We start from the raw sequence: 19,885 nt of genomic DNA, 5'->3' as shown, positions 1-19,885 counted from the left end.
GGCTTGTAGACAGCTAGCTACCTTCTCACTGTGTTCTCACATGGCCTTTCCTCTGTGTGCATGTAGGGGGAGAGATAATGAGACAGAGGGAGAGGGAGGAAGAGGTGGAGATCTGGTGTTTCTTCCTCCTCTTACAAGGACACCAACCCTATCAGATTAGGCCCCCACTCTATGACTTCATTTAACCGCTGTTATCTCCTTATAGGCCCCATCTTCAAATATAATCACACTAGGAGTTAGAACTTCAACATAAAAATATTGGGAGAACACAATTCAGTCTATAACAACCACAAATCTACTTTCTTTCTCTGTGGACTTGCCTATTCTGTATATTTCACATAAACGGAATCATACAATGTGTGGCCCCTGAGCCTGACTTCTTTTACACAGCATAATATTTTCAGAGTTTATCCATGTTGTATGTATCAGTATTTTGTTAACTTTTTATGACCAAATCATATTCCATTGTATGGATATACTGTATTTTCTTAATTTGCTCATCAGTTGATAGATATTTGGATTGTTTCCATGTTTTAGCTATTATGAATAATGCTGCTGTGAACATTCTTGTACAATTTTTTGAGTGGATTTATGTTTTCATTTCTCTTGGGTATATACCTAGGAATAGAATTACTGAGTCATATGAGGAGCTGTCAAACTGTTTTCCAGAACATCTGCATTGTTTTACATTCCTACCAGCAATGTATGAGGCTTCCATTTTCTCCATGTCTTCACCAATACTTGTTATTGTTTGTCTTTTTATTATAGTCATCCTAGCAGGTCTGAAGTATATCTCATTGTAATTTTATTTTTTTTTTTTTAATTTTTATTTATTTATGATAGTCACAGAGAGAGAAAGAGAGGCAGAGACACAGGCAGAGGGAGAAGCAGGCTCCATGCACCAGGAGCCCGATGTGGGATTCGATCCCGGGTCTCCAGGATCACGCCCTGAGCCAAAGGCAGGCGCCAAACCGCTGCGCCACCCAGGGATCCCTTATTTTTTTAATTTTTTTTATTTATTTATGATAGTCACACAGAGAGAGAGAGAGAGAGAGAGAGAGAGAGAGAGAGGCAGAGACACAGGCAGAGGGAGAAGCAGGCTCCATGCACTGGGAGCCCGACGTGGGATTCGATCCCGGCTCTCCAGGATCGCACCCTGGGCCAAAGGCAGGCACTAAACCGCTGCGCCACCCAGGGATCCCTCTCACTGTAGTTTTAATTTGCATTTGCCTAATGGCTAATGATGTTGAGTATCTTTTTTTCATGAGCTTAGTAGCCATTTGTATATTCTTTTTGAAAGAGAACTTTTCTACTTTATTACAAAGAGAAGAAGACTTTATGTGACTTTTTTCTCTTCCTATGAAACACTACTGTTCAAAGAGCCAAAGTGAATCATCTCAGTTTACTTCTTTATGTTCCATCACATTCACTTTGGAATAGATACCCTCAGCTGCTGCAAATCTGACCTGTTGGTAAACAAGGCAACAAAGTCCCCTGACCAGCAGTTTTGGAATGTTCCATTTTTATGTAATGCATCCATGCATACCCCCTGTATATATTTTCTTTGGAGAAATTATTCAGATATTTCCTCCATTTTAAAAATTGGGTTATTTGTTTTTTTATTATTGGGTTCTAAAAGTTTCTTTTTTAAGATTTTATTTATTTATTCATGAGAGACACAGAGAGAGATAGAGAGAGAGGCAGAGACACAGGCAGAGGGAGAAGCAGGCTCCATGTAGGAAACCCGACATGGGACTCGATCCTGGGTCTCCGGGATCATGCCCTGGGCTGAAGGCAGGCGCCAAACCGCTGAGCCACCCAGGGATCCAAGTTCTAAAAGTTTCTTACACGTTCTGGATACAAGTCACTTACAAGATATATGATTTACAAATATTATCTCTCCTTCTGTGAGCTGTCTTTTCACTTTCTTGGTGGTGTCCTCTGAAGCACAAAAGTTTTTAATTTTGATGAAGTTCGATTTACTTTTTTTCTTTGGTTGCTTATCCTTTTGGTGTCATACCTAGGGAATCATTGCCTAATCCAAGATCTTGAAGTTTTACACCTGTTTTCTCCCAATAATTTTATAGTTTTATCTCTTACACTTGGGTCTTTGATCCATTTGAGTTAATTTTTGTATGTGGTGTGAGGTGTTAGGGTCCAACTTTATCCTTTTACATGTGGATATCCATGTGTCCCTGCTTATTTGTTGACAGCTTCCTTTTTGAAAGTGATGGACACTAAACCCCAACCCCAACCCCACCCTTGGTTCCATGAGTCCCTTACAAGCCTGGCTTGTAATCACCAAGAAATCCCAGTTGTATTTTTTTAAAATCCCCACTTTCACAAATCTACCAAAGTAAATTTTTAGGGATTTTTTCCTACTTTGAACTGAGATGTTGATTTCTCTACTTACACTTCACTCTGTCTAAATATGTTCATTTTCCCCCCACACTGTATGACAGAACACTGTGTTCCTTTTTTTTGAAGTGCTTTCTTCTTTTTTTAAGATTTTATTTATTTATTCATGAGAGACAGAGAGAGAGAGAGAGAGAGATGCAGAGACGCAGGCAGAGGGAGAAGCAGGCTCCGTGCAGGGAGCCTGATGTGGGACTCGATCCCAGGTCTACAGGATCATTCCCTGGGCTGAAGGTGGCGCTAAACCACTGAGCCACCTGGGCTGCCCCTGAAGTGCTTTCTTCTGACATAACTGCCAAATGTAAATGTTTTATAACCAGACCTTACAATAATCATTTTTAAATTTAAAGCTAATATCTTCAGTGATCATGTATTACTTTCATATAAAGAAGAAATGTTATTATTCAGTTGTAAAGATTCTTCCCACCTTCCAAATTTTAAAAATCATAAATCACTGAACATCAAGAGCATGATGATATTCCTTAATTCTATGCTAAAGATTTTTAATAAAGACTCTTTGGGACACCAAAGAGTGGGTGGCTCAGTGGTCGAACATCTGCCTTTGGCTTAGGGCATGATCCTGGGTCCAGGAATCGAGTCCTGCATCAGGCTTCCTGTGAGGAGCTTGCTTCTCCCTGTCTGTGTCTCTGCCTCTCTCTGTGGTCTCTCATGAATAAATAATTTAAGAAAAAGACTCTTAAACAGCAGTTCACAATAGGATATAAACAATATCAGAATGTCAAAAATGTTCTAATACATTATTTTGAATTGGCTCTTCCATGTTAGTTTTGGCAAAATTAAAACCTAATTGCTTAGTTACTTTCTTTTCTACTGGTAGAAATCTCTTCTCTAGAGAAAATATTCTAAAATATAAATCTGTTAGAGAAATTTAAGACTAAATCTAATGCATTACAGTATAGTACTCTCCCACCCCCCATTCCACAGGGGATATGTTCCAAGATCCCTAGTGGATACCTGAAACTGTGGATAGTGCCAACCCCTGTGTATACTATGTTTTTTCCTATACATACACACTATGATAAAGTTTACTTTATAAATTAGGTACAATAAAAGATGAACAATAATTACTAATAAAATGTAACAATTATAATAGTATACTATAATACAAGTTATGTGAATGTGCTCTTTCTCTCTCTCTCAAAATATCTTACTGTACTGTACTCCTCGTGATGATATGAAATGATAAAATGCGTATGTGATGAAACAAAGTGAGGTGAATGACCTGGGCACTGTGACATAACATGCAGCTGCTATTGACTTGGCTGCTATTGATACATAAGAAGAGCATCTGCCTCCAGGCCATGGTTGACTGTGGGTAGCCGAAACCACAGAAAGGGAAACCACAGATAAAGGGGGACTACTGTAGTTATTTATGTTAAAACATACGTGAAAATATTGGGAAATAACTTTACAAATCCTTCTTTGCATTAGTCAAGATAGGCCATTTACTATAACAAACATCCCCCAAAGTCTCAGCATCTTAACACAGTGAAGGTCCTTCCTGTTTCTTACCCATCTAGTGTAGGTCGGGATGTGAGTCCCCTCTGCCCCATGTGGTCCTTCAGGGACTTGGGCTCTTTTTATGAGTGGCTCCTCTATCGACTAGGCCCATTTCCACTCCCTTCTCTCCCCACAAAATTCTAAATCCAGTCTGCAAGGGAAGACAGACAGCGTGGAGGGTTATAGAGGTAGATTGGCGGGAGGGGGTGGAGTGCTAGGATTTTCCCCAGATTTTCCCCTCTCCTGCATTGTCCTTTCTGCAGTTATCTTGTCTCTATAGTGTAGTTGTGTGTGTGTGTGTGTGTGGTGATTGAGGGGAGGGATAGACAATGACAGAGCCAGCTTGCACTGTAAGCTACAGCTGTTTAGGTAAGTCTGTTGACTACCACAAGGAATTTTTTGAAAGCAAGTTCAACAAATAAAGATGGTGTTAACTTCATTACATGTTTTTAGGTAAACTATGGGTAGTTTTTCTTACACTAGTCAATAATAAACAAGCGTGGATCAATTTTTGTTTGTTTTAGGTTTTCATTTGTATATTTAAATTAGTTTCTGTTGCAGTAAGGTTCCAAACAGTGCTTCATGTTTGGTTGAAAGGAAGTATGCATTATAATTTGTATGACGGGAAAGTAGTTGATGTATTTACTATGTGTATGTGTATATTTTTAACATTATAGGTGAATTGTTGACTTATTGTAAAAACAAAAAGGAATCAGAATGTGAAACATTAACCACATAGTGTATATATGCTTATACACATGCACATGTATTTATGTATATATAAATAAGTGGGAATGTTCTATAACTTGCTTTTTTCACTTAATAGTATATCATCAATCACTAATGATACTGAAAGAGGGAGTAACTAGATATTTAGACAGGCCCCTAGTTATCCTTGGAATGTAAACATCGAACTAACTGGACTATTTGTTCACTAACCTCCAGACTCAAATATATAACTACCAATTCAGCACTTCCATTTGGCTGTCCAGTAGGCATCTCAGACTTCAAATGCCCCAAACTGAACTATTGATCGGCCCAAACTGGTCCCACCTGTAGTTTCCCACGTTTAACTGATGGCAAATCCATTCTTCCTGCTGTAACTGTCTTTTCAGTCTTTCAGGCCAAAATTCTTTAAGTCATCTTTGATTCTTCATTGCCTCATACCCCATATTCAGTCTTAAAGGAGAGCTTCTTGGGCCCACTTTCAAAAGATAATCAGATTCCATATAGTAAGTCAAAGGAAGAATGGCCCTGATGATAAATGGGAGCCCAAGCCCACTTCCCACTGCATTGCGCCATTTCATCATGTCTTCCTCACCTCCCCTGCTCATCTTGCCCCATTCTCCCCACAGCTCCTTTCCTGTTCTGTTCCATGCTGCAGCAGCCTCCCATCCTTGCTTTCAATTATGAGAATCAGTAAGAACCACTTTCATACACATATCTTAAAATTCAAAGCATTCCTTTGATGGTTTTCCCATTTACTACTGCCTCCATACCTAGCAGTTCAAGCAACTATGTTATCATACTCATGGATTCTGTGGGTTAGTAATTAACATGGGGCAGAGTGGGAGTGGCTTGTCTCTGCTGTATGATACCTAGGGCCTCATCCAGGAAGACTTGAAATTTGGGGGTAACTCAGTGGCTGGGGGCTAGAGTCGTCCAAAGGCTAATTCACTAACATGTCTGTCACCTGGGCTGGGATGGCATAGACTGTACTTGACTTCACCATGTGTTTTGATCTCCTGACAGCATAAAAATCTCAGCACAGGCAGACTTTTTTTTTTTTTTAGGCGGACTTTTTTATAGACCTCAGGCATATACACATGTTCCAGCCAAGGAGGTGAAAGCTGTATTCCCTTTTTTTTTTATTTATTTATTTATGATAGTCACAGAGAGAGAGAGAGAGAGAGAGAGAGAGGCAGAGACACAGGCAGAGGGAGAAGCAGGCTCCATGCACTGGGAGCCCAATGTGGGATTCGATCCTGGGTCTCCAGGATCGCGCCCTGGGCCAAAGGCAGGCGCCAAACCGCTGCGCCACCCAGGGATCCCTGTATTCCCTTTTATGACCCAGCCTCGCACTTCTCATATCATCACTTCTGCCATATTCAGTTGGTGGAAGCAGTCACAAGCCTTTCCTGATTCAAGAGGAGAAATATATTTCACCACTTGATAAGAGAGTAGCATAGTCACATTGTGGAAGAGCATGTGAGATTTTGAAAATACCAGCCGTCACCAAAATTATAATTGTCCTTTGTTTCATAGATGAGACATGGAGTTTTGTAGAGAAGGCAGTCAGCCCGGATGGCAAGACTAACAAGGGGAAACTTGAGAAACTACTCCTAGAGACATTATTACAGGGGCTTCCTATTTAGATCGATTTTAAGATATTTATTTCAATCCTTTAAAAAATTCATAATGATATGATATTTGTGCATTTTATGTGCCGTTCACAAATGATCCTAATCTACTCATTAGGAAATGAAACGTAGTCTCTCCCTGCCAGATATTTAGATCAACCAAAGACATACTGAAGACTCACTGTGCGTAAGATACAGTAGGAGGCCACAGGTCAAGTTAGAGTGGTTACAGCTTCCTTGCCTTGCCTCCTCAGTGTCACAGCAGTGTTCACATGGGCCAGAGGTAGCTGGCCTACCCTGGGAGCAGGTGGATAGGCCTTTTTTCCCATGGAGCTAAGCAGATGTGATTGTGGGTCCTTTTACCGAAGGTCAGTCACCCAGAAGGTTATGACAGCATTCATTAACGCATCCAAATTAAAAACTGTACTTACTAAACATCATGCTAGCAAAATTGCTCATACTTCTGGGCTTGTGAGCTTTTGCTGATTTGATCACTTGGTCTGGTGACCATTTAAAGAATGCCTGTATACCTAGGATATATTGGCCAGAGAAGAAAATGACCCCAGGATAATCCTGGAATTTCCCCCAGCTATAGCAGTGTTATACGTCCTTGAAGATGTTAAAGCTGCGTTTTTTAAAATCCCAAAGTAATATTTCTCACTAATTCTCATAGACCCTCCTCTCTATCATTATGAATACAAAACTTTCTCCTTGTGAGATTTGAATTAACTTCACCTTTTACTCATGCATTTCCTTGCCTTTAGTATTACTGGTTAAGTCTATAATATTTTTACTGTCATAGATTCAGTCCTTCGATTCAAACCTTTATTTCAAGATACACATGAAAAGATGAGTGACATAATTGTCCTCATTATCATTATGAATTTTGCGTTGAAGTGTAATATACACACACAGAAAAGTAACCAGAGCATAACTCTATAACTCAGCGAATTTTCATGAATTGAATACACTTGTTTACCTGCCACCTAGATGGAGAAATAGAATGTTACCAACACTGCAGAAGCCCTCCTGTTTATACCCAAATTGACCTCCCTCTCCATAGGTGATAGTTTTATCAGTCTTGAACTTCGTACTGAGATTAGATTGTTTTGTTCATCATTATGGTGGTGAGATTTATCCATGTTGTTCATTAAGTTTCATTTCTATGTCATATTCCATTGTGTGAATATACCACATTTTATTTATCCATTCTGATCTTGATAGGTATTTGGATTGTTTCCCTTTTTCAGCTAATATAGACATTTTCAATTTTTTAGTATACATATACTGTTTTGTTAGGTATATTCCCCAGATTGGGTTTACTAGGTCCTAGGATATGTGATATTCAGCTGTGATACCTACTGCCAAGTAGCTTGCCAAAGTGGTTATACCAATTCAGCACTCCCACCAGCAGTGTAGGAGAGATCTGTTTGCTCCACTTCCTTATAAACACTTAAGTTAATGTCAGTTTTTGGTCAGTCTTTCCAACTTTAGCCATTCTGGTAGGTAATAGTAATTTTTATTTTGATTTGCATTTCTGTGTTAATGAGATTGAAAACCTTTAAAAAGTTTTCTCACCATCTGGATAGCCTTATCTGTGAAGTATCCAAGTTTCTTGCCCACTATTTAATTGGATTGTCGGTCTTTTTCTAATTGATTTGTAAGAGTTTATTATATAATATTGGTGATAAATAGAAGTTTTAAAATCTCTTCCATTATGGCTGATGGCTTTTATGTCTTACTTAAAATATATTTGCTTTCAGGGCACTTGGCTGGCTCAGTCAGAGGAGCATGTGAATCTTGATCTTGGGGTTATGAGTTCAAACCCCACGTTGGGTGTAGAGATTACTTAAATAAATAAGTGTGTGTGTGTGTGTGTGTGTGTGTGTGTTTGCCTATCCTGAAGTTTCTTCCAGAAGTTTAATAAACATTGGTTTAATTCAAGAACATTTATAGTCTACCTTGTTCCACAGAGGATTTGAGACAATTGATATGAATAGTTGGCAAAATATTCCTCCTTTTAGAACAAGATGAATCTTGAAAAAAAATTAAATATTCTATAATTACCTCCTAGGCCATGCACCAAATAAGCATAGCATATTTAATCTCATTGTCTCTGGAGAATTCATATGCATGTCTTGTCATTTTAAGTTGGGTTCATTTCAGTTGGAAGCAGGCCTCTGTCAGCAGTTCCCAAATTTTTAGCTTCAATTGATATTTTAGGGTTCTGTTTTTTTTTTCTCAAATATTTGTTGCCTTTGGCTTTAAAAACTCCAAATGGTAGAAAAATTAAAATGTGCTTGTAGTTATTAACTTTATTAACTTTATTCAACATACGCTATGCAGAATCATAACCTTTTGGAAGAATGCTTAGGAAGAAATATTTACTGTATATTTACAAGATGGACTATGCTTCTGTACTTATATGTATTCATATGAATTCAAATTCATAAACATTCATGTTTATGAATCCTTCTACATATGTAGTGACTCTCTAGTAAAGAAACTGGCTCCAGAAGCCTTCTAGAGAAACAATTTTCATTATCCATGATACATATATCTGTTTCTTTCTCTCTCTCTTTCTTTTTTTAGATGGCCCACTCTGTTCTTTAAAATTGCCAGGGAGGGACAGCCCCGGTGGCCCAGCAGTTTGGCGCTGCCTTCAGCCTGGGGCATGATCCTGGAGACCCAGGATCGAGTCCCGCGTCGGGCTCCCTGCATAGAGCCTGCTTCTCCCTCTGCCTGTGTCTCTGCGCCTCTCTCTCTCTCTCTCTCTGTCATGAATAAATAAATAAAATCTTTAAAAATAAAAAAAAATAAAATTGCCAGGGAATAAGAATCCAGATTTCCTCTTCTTTATATTTTCTGGTGCTTTGTACAGTATCTAAAACATTGACTGTAGAGGCAGCCTGGGTGGCTCAGTGGTTTAGGGCCACCTTCAGCCCAGGGCTTAATCCTGGATATCCAGGATCGAGTCCCATGTCGGGCTCCCTGCATGGAGTCTGCTTCTCCCTCTGCCTATGTCTCTGCCTCTCTCTCTCTCTCTCATGAATAAATAAAATCTTTTAAAAAATAAAATAAAAATAAAACATTGACTGTAGAATAAATTTTGGTATGAGAAACTTCTATTTCTTCCCTTGCTTGGTTTCCTTGCCTTAGGCTCCTCGGTGTCAGGAGGGGTGAGGGGAAATATGGATGCGCTCAGGCCTGTTGGAGAAGTTGATGGAAGGACAGGAATCTTTTATCCTGTCCTGTTACCCTGGCTTGGACTTAAGGTCACTATCATTTATGACTAAGAAATATGCCTGGAGTTTGTATAAGTCCATGGCATCTTGGCTTTACCTCATCTACCTAAATAGTGAAAATAATAAGAAATATAACAACAATAATATTATTAAACATCTGTTTTTTACTATATACTGAGCACCTTATATATTTTATTTTGTGTAATTATAGTAACGGCCCTACAAGTTTGAGATTATGACTGTTGTCCTCACTTTTTAGCTAGGAAACTGAACCTTACAGAAATTAAGCAGTTCCCCAAGATCACTGTGTAAGTGGCAGAAAAAACAGGCTTGTGTGAACTGTAGCCTGTACTCTTTACCATCCAGTATTGCCTCCGTGGCAAAAAAATCATGAGTTTAGCTAAAATAATTCTTTAGTATTGAATCTGGCTGTGCCTATGTGAAGGTATCATCTCTTCCTCAGTCTCCCTTTCTAACCAAATGTGGTGACTTTTGCACCAAGAATACACACTGCAATATTTTATTAGAATGAATGGCAATAGGGACCGTGGAGTGATGAGGGTAAATGAAACATTACATTAGCTCAGACTGTTCACAGCAGATGACAAAACTGAATTTGTAGAACCATATACTTTCTAGAAAGAGATCTGCCATACCTCTCAGTTGGCAGAGCAGGGACCTCCCCCACAATGGATAAAGAGAGCATTCAACTCTACTATGTCCCACCTAGTCAGTGCCTGGAATCTGTCATTTGTTGACTTATCAGTATCTTTCTTTCACTTTTCTAGGGTTGTAGCCGAGAAGGTAAAGGATGTTCTGTTTATGAGGCCCCGGAAATACATCCACTGCTCCAGCTCAGAAACCACAGAACCTGGCTACATCAACATCATGGAATTGGCAGCATCTGTGTGTCGCTATGACCTAGACGACATGGACATCTTCTGGCTCCAGGAACTCAATGAAGATCTCGCAGAGATGGGTGAGTTGTTTTCCCACTAGTAAGTTGTTCCTTAACTTGACTTGTGATTTATTTTTTAAGTTGTCAGGACCATATAACTTGCTTTCATCTTGTGGCTTCTTTTCTTTTCTGGCCTTTTCGTTTATTTTTTCTCTTTGATATTACCTTAATGAGGCATTTCTTGCAGTGCATAAATATACTGAAATGGAGCAATAACATTTAAATCTGACCTTTTATTTCCTTATTCATAGTGAAGCATGGATCAGGGATGGCATGTAGGTTTCATAAGATTGTTTTCCAATTCTGATTGTGAGAGTGGTCATGGGTGATTGGACTTCTGGTTAAAGAGGATTCTGAAGCTGGTTCCTGGCTAACCCCTGAAAAGCACTCTGATCAGTGGGCAGGGCCAGGGACAACAACACTTCTGCCATCTCTGCCAGATGAAGAGAAGCTCTAACTTTAGCATGAGGCAGCACCACTTCACCTGACATGTTGATGTGACCAGCATGCCTTAATGCAAGACTTAAAATTTTCCTGCCAGAAGAATGGCAGTCTTAGGGCAAAACATCCCCAAAGCAGTTTACAAAAGATTCTTGGAAGTAAACATAATAATAGTTTTAAAGTAAATGCATGCACTACAGTACCAGACCAGCGATGCTGGGAAATACTGGGCTGGAAGGAAACTCACTTTATTCCTACATACATTGGTCTGCTCTTTGACCAGTGTTCAGTCTCAGCAGCGTTTAGGTCCAAGTGGTCCTATGGAACTGTGGGTGGTTTTTAAGTCTCCATATTAGATGCAGTGAAGCATAAGTTTGATTTCATCTTTGTTTGAATCACCTTTGTACATTGTTAGTACAAAGCTCAGTGGTTTTACTTTTCTTCTTTCCTCACTTTTTTTTTCTTTTGAGGTTGCTATCTGAATACCTATGAATAAAAACTTAAAATTGTATTAAATCCAGTTTGGTGGGATAGTGGTAGTTATTCTGTCAGTAACCAGTACTTCTTGCTTTTTAAAACTTTCTGCTTTATGTCTTCTCTTACTCTGCCTTCTAAGAGGAGAGAAGAGATGTCAGTGTAGGGTGAGAACCACAAAGGGAAGGGAATAAAAGACTAGCAGAGGGGGAAAATCAGAGTATGAGACCATAGTCAGATGGATTGATGGCTCAGTGTGCAGTTGTGTTTATGAACCATGTGACATCCATATACATTATGATCATTACAGGGCTGTCCTCAACATGACACTACCTTATGAAGAGGACCCTTTGGTATTTTGCAGTTAATCCCCTCCGGATGATTTTTTTTTCAGATGATTTTTTAAATGAACCTTTTATTTTAGAATAGTTACAGATTTAGAGAAAAGTTGTGCATTTTTTTAAGATTTTATTTATTCATTCATGAAAGACACAGAGAGAGGCAGAGGGAGAAGCAGGCTCCCTGTGGAGGGCCTGATGCGGGATTCAATTCCAGGACCCCAGGATCACAACCTGAGCTGAAAGCAGACGTTCAACCGCTGAGCCACCCAGGTGCCCCAAAGTTGTACATTTTATACAATTGCCGTATACCCCTCACATGGTTCCAATTCCCCCCAATATTAATAACACCTTACTTGAACATGGTACATTTGTCCAAGCTAAGGAATCAGCACAGCTACATTACTATTAACTAACTTCTAGACTTGATCAGGATTTCACCAGTTTTTCCACTAATGACCTTTTTCTGTTCCAGGATCCCATTCAGGACACCACATTGCATTTAGGCTTGGACGAGTTTTTTTTTTTAATATTTTATTTATTTATTCATAGACACAGAGAGAGAGAGAGGCAGAGACACAGACAGAGGGAGAAGCAGGCTCCATGCAGGGAGCCCCATGTGGGACTCAATCCCGGGTCTCCAGGATCACACCCCAGGCTGCAGGCAGCGCCAAACCGCTGTGCCACCGGGGCTGCCCTTGGACGAGTTTTAAAAGAGGATTGCCTTATCTCAAGTTTCACTCTTTAGAGTAAATGATATTGTAGTAAGACTTCTAAGAGCTTAAACTTTGAAAAACAACATTAAATTAAACGTGTCACAAGAAATCCGTGAGTCTGTATTATGGTCCTCATTTTATAGATAAGAAAACTAAACCCTAAAGAGGATAAATAACTTGTCAAAGTTTACATAACCAACATGGGGTCAAGTTGGAATTTGAATCTAAGTGCTCCTATAACCAGACACTGTCCTCCTCCAATTCAGGGTGCAGAAATGTGTAATTTGTCTTGGCTGGGAAAATGAAAGATACTACTTGGGTAGTTTTTGCTTTCATAAGTATCTACAACACTAAAAAGGTAGTTTATATGGAATTCCAGAGTTTCTAGTATATCTTAATATAACAAATGAGTGGAATATTTGGGTGAATTTGTTTTGAATCACTTTAGGAATTATTCCTGAGTTTACAAGCTGTTCAATATATATGTATTCTCACAAAAACATTAGTCCCCTAAAAATAAATATGTTTACTTGTTGCCAGTACCCACCATATGAATCTTTTAGTTAGGTTTATTAAGATTAGAAGACTAAGAAAAATTAAAAGTATTGAAGTAAAGGGAATCAGGCAAAAAAAGGTAATTTCAAAATTTGCAGTTAGACTTTTATGAATGTAATAGATTTATGTTATATATAGTTGCCATTGAAAAATATTATTGGATATTTTTAGAAGTCAGCTTTGAAAAACAAAATATTTCAGATGTAGAATGATATACACAGTATGTAGAATTCACTTTTGTGACTTAATACCATTTTGTATGAAAAATTCCTAATGTTGTAACTGATATATGTGCAATCGGGACTGATTTGCTAAGAATGCATTATTATTTATGTTCACATAATTATGTGACCCTAATTATCTTATTCTATAAATTAAAGTGTTCAAAATTATAAAGCTCAGTGGAAGTTTGCCCTCAGTGGGAATAAGAGAAAAAAAAAACAAATTTAGGAGGAGACTTGTTAGGATATAGACAGAAAACTGAAAAATCAGTAATACATCTTACAAGGAATGTGGTGAAGTGTATTTCTCCTTTCATGTGTCAAATGCTAATATGTGATGATAGATAAATATTAGAATAGCTCCTAGTAAAAGATTCTTTGAAATACAGTTGTTTTAAGTCAAGGAAGAGATGGTCTTATCTTTCAGAATCCCTCCGTCCCTGCACCTGGCTCACAGTAGGTGATTTGGAAATGACAGCTGACTGATGGGTTGATTGATTGTTTGTATTTCTGTGCAGGTTATGGGCCAGTTGATGAGAATCTTATGGAAAAGACAGTAGAAGTCCTGGAACGCCATTGCCATGAAAATATGAACCATGCTATTGAGACAGAGGAAGGGCTAGGCATAGAATACGATGAAGATGTGATCTGTGATGTGTGCCGGTCTCCAGACAGTGAAGAAGGGAATGATATGGTGTTCTGTGATAAGTGTAACATCTGTGTGCATCAGGTTAGTGAGAGTGGAGACCGCCACCTCCCCGCGGTCAGCCTTTCTGAAGCTCAGCAGTGGTCTCCAGCACCCATATCTGGGTAGCAATTTACATTTAATAAGGGGGAAAATAAAGATTTGGCCTGGCTGTTCTTCAGTAATTCCTTTAGAAACAGTACTTATGATCCCCAAGGTGACCGATTTACTAACTATACCACAGGAGCTAAACCTAGACCTTTATTGTGTCCCTTCATACCCATGCCATTGAGTTTGACTTATTTAAGACTTTTATAGTCCCCTGGGGTGTCTCCTTGTTGCCTGCCTGGTACTCTCTCTTTGAATCCCTGTTACATTACGTTACACTCATAGTCAGTAACCTTAATGAGATTATACTTCCTACAGGTGTAAATCTAGACCCTTTATCCTAGCACCCAGAGCCCTCTCCAGTCCTCCCAAGGAAGCTGAGTCAACTACACTTTTAAAGATCAGAGTTTTAGGACTGTAAAAGAACATCCCACTCAGTTTTTTGTTTTTGTTTTTTTTTTACAAATAATACCAGGAAAGATGAAGTGATTTTACCCAAGTTCTTACAGCTAATGATTTGTCATCCATTCTACCTCTATGCCTTTTTATTTATTTTTTTCCACTATGCCTTTTTAATTGATGATGATGATAATGATATCTGCATTTTTTTTTCAGCTCTTCCCTTCCCCCATAAGCCCTATGCTCCTGCGAAATAAGTTCACCTTAGGGGGCTGTGATTACTATTCCTGACACTGTCCTGTCCCATGTTTCAGCCACACTCCAATTTAAAATGCTTTCTCCCACCTCCATGTATGAACAATCTACACACATGACTTCCAAGATTTGGTTTAAATCTTTCCTTTAATTCCCTTACCCCAAGAAATTTTTCACTTTTTTGAACCTGTTGTGTGTTTCATTTACCTCGTTAATTTATCTAGCAAATAGGTATGCAACACCATCCCATGTGCCAGGACTGTGCCACATGCTGAAGACACAGTCAGTGACGAAGAGGCAGACATGGTCTTTGCTCCCAGGGTGATCAGAGTCTGGTATAAGGGCTACAAGGATACTGTCCATTTAGCACAATATGTCAGATGTTTTTGTAGATAGAAGTCCATGCTGCTATGAAAGTGCGTGCATGGAAGGGATGGGGATCAGTGACAGCTTCTAAGAAGTGGCATCCAAGCTGAATCTAAATGCCACATAAAACAGCAGTGTGTGCTCAGGCAGAGAGGAAAACACATTCAGGCAGAGTAGTGAGAGTGGGCAAAGTATATCTGGAGCTGTTCAGAGCTGCAGAAGGTAGCAGGGTGGAGTAGGGGAGGATGGAGAGTGAGGGTAGAAAGGAATACAAGAGCCACAGGTGATGGACCTTTGCTGACAAACTGAGGAACTTTGGTTTTGTCCCATCAACCCTGAAAGCTATCAGTTGTATAGTTGTATTTTAGAAAGATCATTCTGGCTACAAAATGACTAAGATGATTAGATAATACAGTGGGGCGCCTGGCTGGCTCAGCCAGTAAACCGTGTGACTCTCGATCTCGAGGTCATGAGTTTGAGCTCCACATTTGACATAGAGATTACTTAAAATAAAAAAAATTTTAGTAAATAAATAAAACAATGATTAGGTAACACAGGAGAGCGAGAAAAAAACAGGACTTAAGACTTTATTTTAATTGCCTGGGCCATCTAACCTATCTCTCTATATTAGAAGGTACTCAGAATTATTCTGTGACAATTGGATCTTCTTCATTTTACTTGTTTCCTTTAAAAGAGTGAACTTCAAAAATTTATCTTCACTCTACCAGTTATTGGCATTTACGTCACACCTTTAGTGGGAGAGGAAATATCATTAAATATGAACTTATATATTTGATAATATAGGTCCACAGTCCTCCCTTTACAATTCCAGAAATTCAAAAGCTCCGAAAACTACCAGATTTTGCTTAAGTTTTGCACCAAAACTGATTTGGGGCAATACTAGAACTCACCCAATATGAGACTGTTTATAGTCTTTATCTCATTTTGTATAAATGCTCATATAGTTTGCTAGAGAAATATTAATGTATTTGATAATATGATACTGCCCCTGGCCCCATTGGGTTTTGGTAATGTATCATGTATGTACTTATTACTTTCCGAACATCTGAGCAATTCTGAATTTCCTGATGTTTCTCACTCTGTGGTTTCCAGATGAATGATTGTGGATCTCTAGTAGGCTTGAAGGGAAAATAGTACAAAGGTCATCTGTATGTATTTTCTGTATTTGTCCTTCACAGTTGGGACAAAATATTAAGGAATTGTTTTCGGATTCCTTACTAAAAAATGAAATGTAGCTTAATTATTATCCTCAAAGATTATTTTATTTGTTTTGAAAATATATCCAGTAATGACTATAAATGATGCGCTTTCCTCACGTAGAAAGTGATGACAGTAACACTTGAGCAGGCCTTGCAGAATATAAGCTGGTATGTATTAAAGCTGGATGTTGGTGCCACGTAAGGTTTCATATAAAAGAAATTCTTCCAAAGTGAGTATATTCACTTGAATTCTAAAGAGATGCTTAGTTTAGAGCTCCCTCTGTTGACTGAAAACTGACTTAAAATGATTTGGAGGATTTGGTTTACTCCCTAACAGAATCAGAGAAATGTTGACATCTGTATTTATTAAACATAATTTTTCTTCCTTACTGCCACCACATCAATGTTTGTTCCTCTGTGACTATAATACACTTGTGTCAGTACAAGTAGAAGAGAGGTTTTACATCAATAGACTGGATATTTTAACATTAAAATGTGAAAATTGGGAGCATTCCAAGTTCCTTTGTATGTTCCACTTTTTGGTTCTTAGCCAAGGTATTGAACGCTCAGTAGTTTCTCAATAGTTTCTCAATAGTGTCTGAGGATAGTTTTTTGCATCTGTCATATATATGTTTGGCACTGAGTTTATTCACCCCCTGATATTATATGTAAGACATATGTCTGTGCATGTGTACACTTCTCTCAAGAAAGTCCACAGCCTTCATCATGTTGTGGTCTAGAAAAAAATGAGAACTCCTGCCAAGAAATACAAGCTTCTATGGTCCTATGACCATGAATAAGTCTATACAAGGGCTTAGTAAATGATTTTCTGCCCAGTGGAACAGCCAGGAGATAAGAGGTATTCCTAGAACCGCTAGTCTGTTGGTCTGAAAGAGGCTCTGGTTTAGGGAGGAAGCTTGCTTTCATTTCCTAGCAAACTTTCTGGACCTCAGAGAAAGAAAAGCTTTGAAGGTTGAGCCTTAGAAAATGATGCCCTACTGTTGTAAGAGCATCCTGGTTGGAGTTCAGCTTCAGTTCTTGACCTAAATTAGTCTGTTCTACCAAACCATCTATTTGATCTCAGCATAGAAAGCATATCAGATAAATTGATGATAAAAGAAAAAAAAATTGATGAGAAAAGACCTACCTTCAGTGACCTTAGAGTCTTGCTGCGGAGATGAAACATAACAGCTAAAATAAAGAAAAATACATGATGCCAACCACATACCTGGTGAGGGAAGGCATTTTGAGTAGAGGGCAAGGGTTAAGAAGTGGAGCAGACACAAGGGGCTATATGAACTGATAAGTGAGTTGAGGAACATCAGGCTTTAGATCAGAGACAGAGAAACTTTTTCTTTGAAGGGCCAGGTAGTAAATATTTTAGACTCCGAGGGCCACATACAGTCTCCATTACGTACTCTTTTTTTAACATAGCTCTAAAAATATGAAAACCATTCTTAGCTTGTTAGCCTTATAGAACAGGCCTCAAGTAGTAGTTTGCCAACCTGTGGTTTAGACGAGGGTGGGGGTGAGAACAGAAGGAATTTCTAGAGGGTTTGTTGCCGTGCAATGGAATGAAATCTTTGTTTTAGTAAGAAGATGACAGCCAAATGGAAGAAGGATTGAAGGTGTGAAGGGGATGGAAGAGAATTTAGGAATAAATCAATCCAGACCTAACATGATAAGGATTTAGATAGATGGAGCAGTTGTGGTGGGGATAGAGAGGAAGATCAGAGACTAAGGGCCACTCTGTAGGGGCAACTAGCATACCCCGGGGCAGTAGATGAAGGGAAGTAGATAATATGCATATAGGAATCTTGGACCTGGAAGCTGGGAAGCATGGTGGTGATATGAATAACTTGGAAAAGAGCCCGGTTGGGGAGTAACATGATAGTAACTTTTGGAACCTGAATCTGAGCTGTGGGTGAACCTCCTGGAGTAAACACAGATTTTGAAGCTGCCATGGTGAATCAGTCAGTGATGCAAAGTATGCCAGGCCACATGGGGAGCCAGGTGGCCCCCAGGTTTAGTCTTGAATGGTGAGAGTAGAACAGTAAGGAGGGGAAAGATGGGCTAGATTGGAGGTAGTGAAGAGGAAATCTGGAATGTTTTCCAAACTAATCTCCCCTCCCCCGGTAATTCATTTATTTGTCCAACTTCATTCCATAAAGGATTTGAAGCATCTTCCAGAATTCATTATGGAATACTGTGATTAGTCTAATATTCTATTCAATTCAAGATTCATTCACAAGTCCCTTTTTCTTCAACCCAAGCAAGTAATTGCTGTGATTTGCTGAGTGCTTTTTATGTGCCAGGCTCTGTTAGGCTCTTTAAACGTTAGCTCGTTTGCTCCTCGGAAGTTTCATTGTTTCCTTTTTAACACTTTTTTTTTATTACAACAGTGCATGACATGTAGAAGTTATTCAATAAGTATATGACTAAGTATAATACATAATCATTGACAAAGCTTCAGAAAACAGAGGCAAAAAGAAAAGATGTAATTCCCAAACTCACATAACAGTTGCACCAGCCTTTGTATATATTTCTTTCTAGTCTTGTGTCCTAAAGTCAGTTCTCATAGACAGACATGTTGATCTTAGAACAGGTGCTGGAAGTTGCAGAACAGGTGCTGGAAGTTGCCCTTTTTTTGAGTGTTTTAAAATTACTAAACCCTGGATATGAGCTTATTGGGCCTTATTTGCCTCTTTCTTCTAAAAGCGGAGGGTACTCTTGTGACTGTGTACCAGTGTACACATCAGCCCTGGTGAGAAGATGCTAATCATTCTCCCTCTCTTCCTCGTGCCTCCAGGCCTGCTACGGCATCCTCAAGGTCCCAGAAGGCAGCTGGCTGTGTCGCTCCTGTGTCCTGGGCATTCATCCACAGTGTCTGTTATGTCCAAAGAGAGGTGGGGCCATGAAGACTACCAGGACAGGGACTAAATGGGCTCATGTCAGCTGTGCCCTGTGGATTCCAGAGGTAAGAAATCATCTAGGTCTTTGAGCCCATATGTACTAGGGTGCCCCTATTTCCCACAGCATTCAGACTGACTCGGGCTTCACAGAGATGCTTCATGCCTGCCCATGTTTCTGAGCTCCACTGGAGCTCCCTCACATTCTCCTCTGATGCAAGTGAGCACATAAGCCTGTGCTGATTAATTTATAAGTGGTGAGGGATGCCTGGGTGGCTCAGCAGTTAAGTGTCTGCCTTCAGCTCAAAGTGTGATCCTGGAGTCCCAGGATTGAGTTCCACATCGGGCTCCCTGCATGGAGCCTGCTTCTCCCTCTGCCTATGTCTCTGCCTCTCTCTGTCAAGAAAGAAAGAAAGAAAGAAAGAAAGAAAGAGAGAGAGAAAGAGAGAAAGAGAGAGAGAGAGAGAGAGAAAGAGAGGAAGGAAGGAAGGAAGGAAGGAAGGAAGGAAGGAAGGAAGGAAGGAAGGAAGGAGAGAGAAAGAGAGAAAGAGAGAGAGAGAGAGAGAGAAAGGAGGGAGAAGAAAGAAAAGAGAGAGAAAGAAAAGAAAGAAAGAAAGAAAGAAAGAAAGAAAGAAAGAAAGAAAAGGAAAAGAAAGAAAAGAAAAGAAAAGAAAAGAAAAGAAAAGAAAAGAAAAGAAA

General features: G+C 39.2%; 1 protein-coding gene across 4 annotated transcripts in view; it reads left to right on the top strand.

The window, feature by feature from the left end:
* Positions 1 to 19,885, top strand: part of JADE3 (jade family PHD finger 3) — a 140,039-nt gene that overhangs the window by 98,591 nt on the left and 21,563 nt on the right. For all 4 annotated transcript variants that reach the window (XM_077888439.1, XM_077888438.1, XM_077888440.1 and 1 more), the window contains 3 exons: positions 10,330 to 10,520; positions 13,763 to 13,974; positions 19,087 to 19,254. In XM_077888439.1, the coding sequence (XP_077744565.1) occupies positions 10,330 to 10,520; positions 13,763 to 13,974; positions 19,087 to 19,254 (571 nt within the window). The remainder of the gene's footprint in view (positions 1 to 10,329; positions 10,521 to 13,762; positions 13,975 to 19,086; positions 19,255 to 19,885) is intronic.

The sequence above is a fragment of the Canis aureus genome, chromosome X (genome assembly GCF_053574225.1).
Source record: "Canis aureus isolate CA01 chromosome X, VMU_Caureus_v.1.0, whole genome shotgun sequence".
NCBI classification, from domain to species: Eukaryota; Metazoa; Chordata; class Mammalia; order Carnivora; family Canidae; genus Canis; species Canis aureus.
Note: the sequence above shows the minus strand (reverse complement) of the source record. Positions and strands in the feature narration are given on the sequence as shown.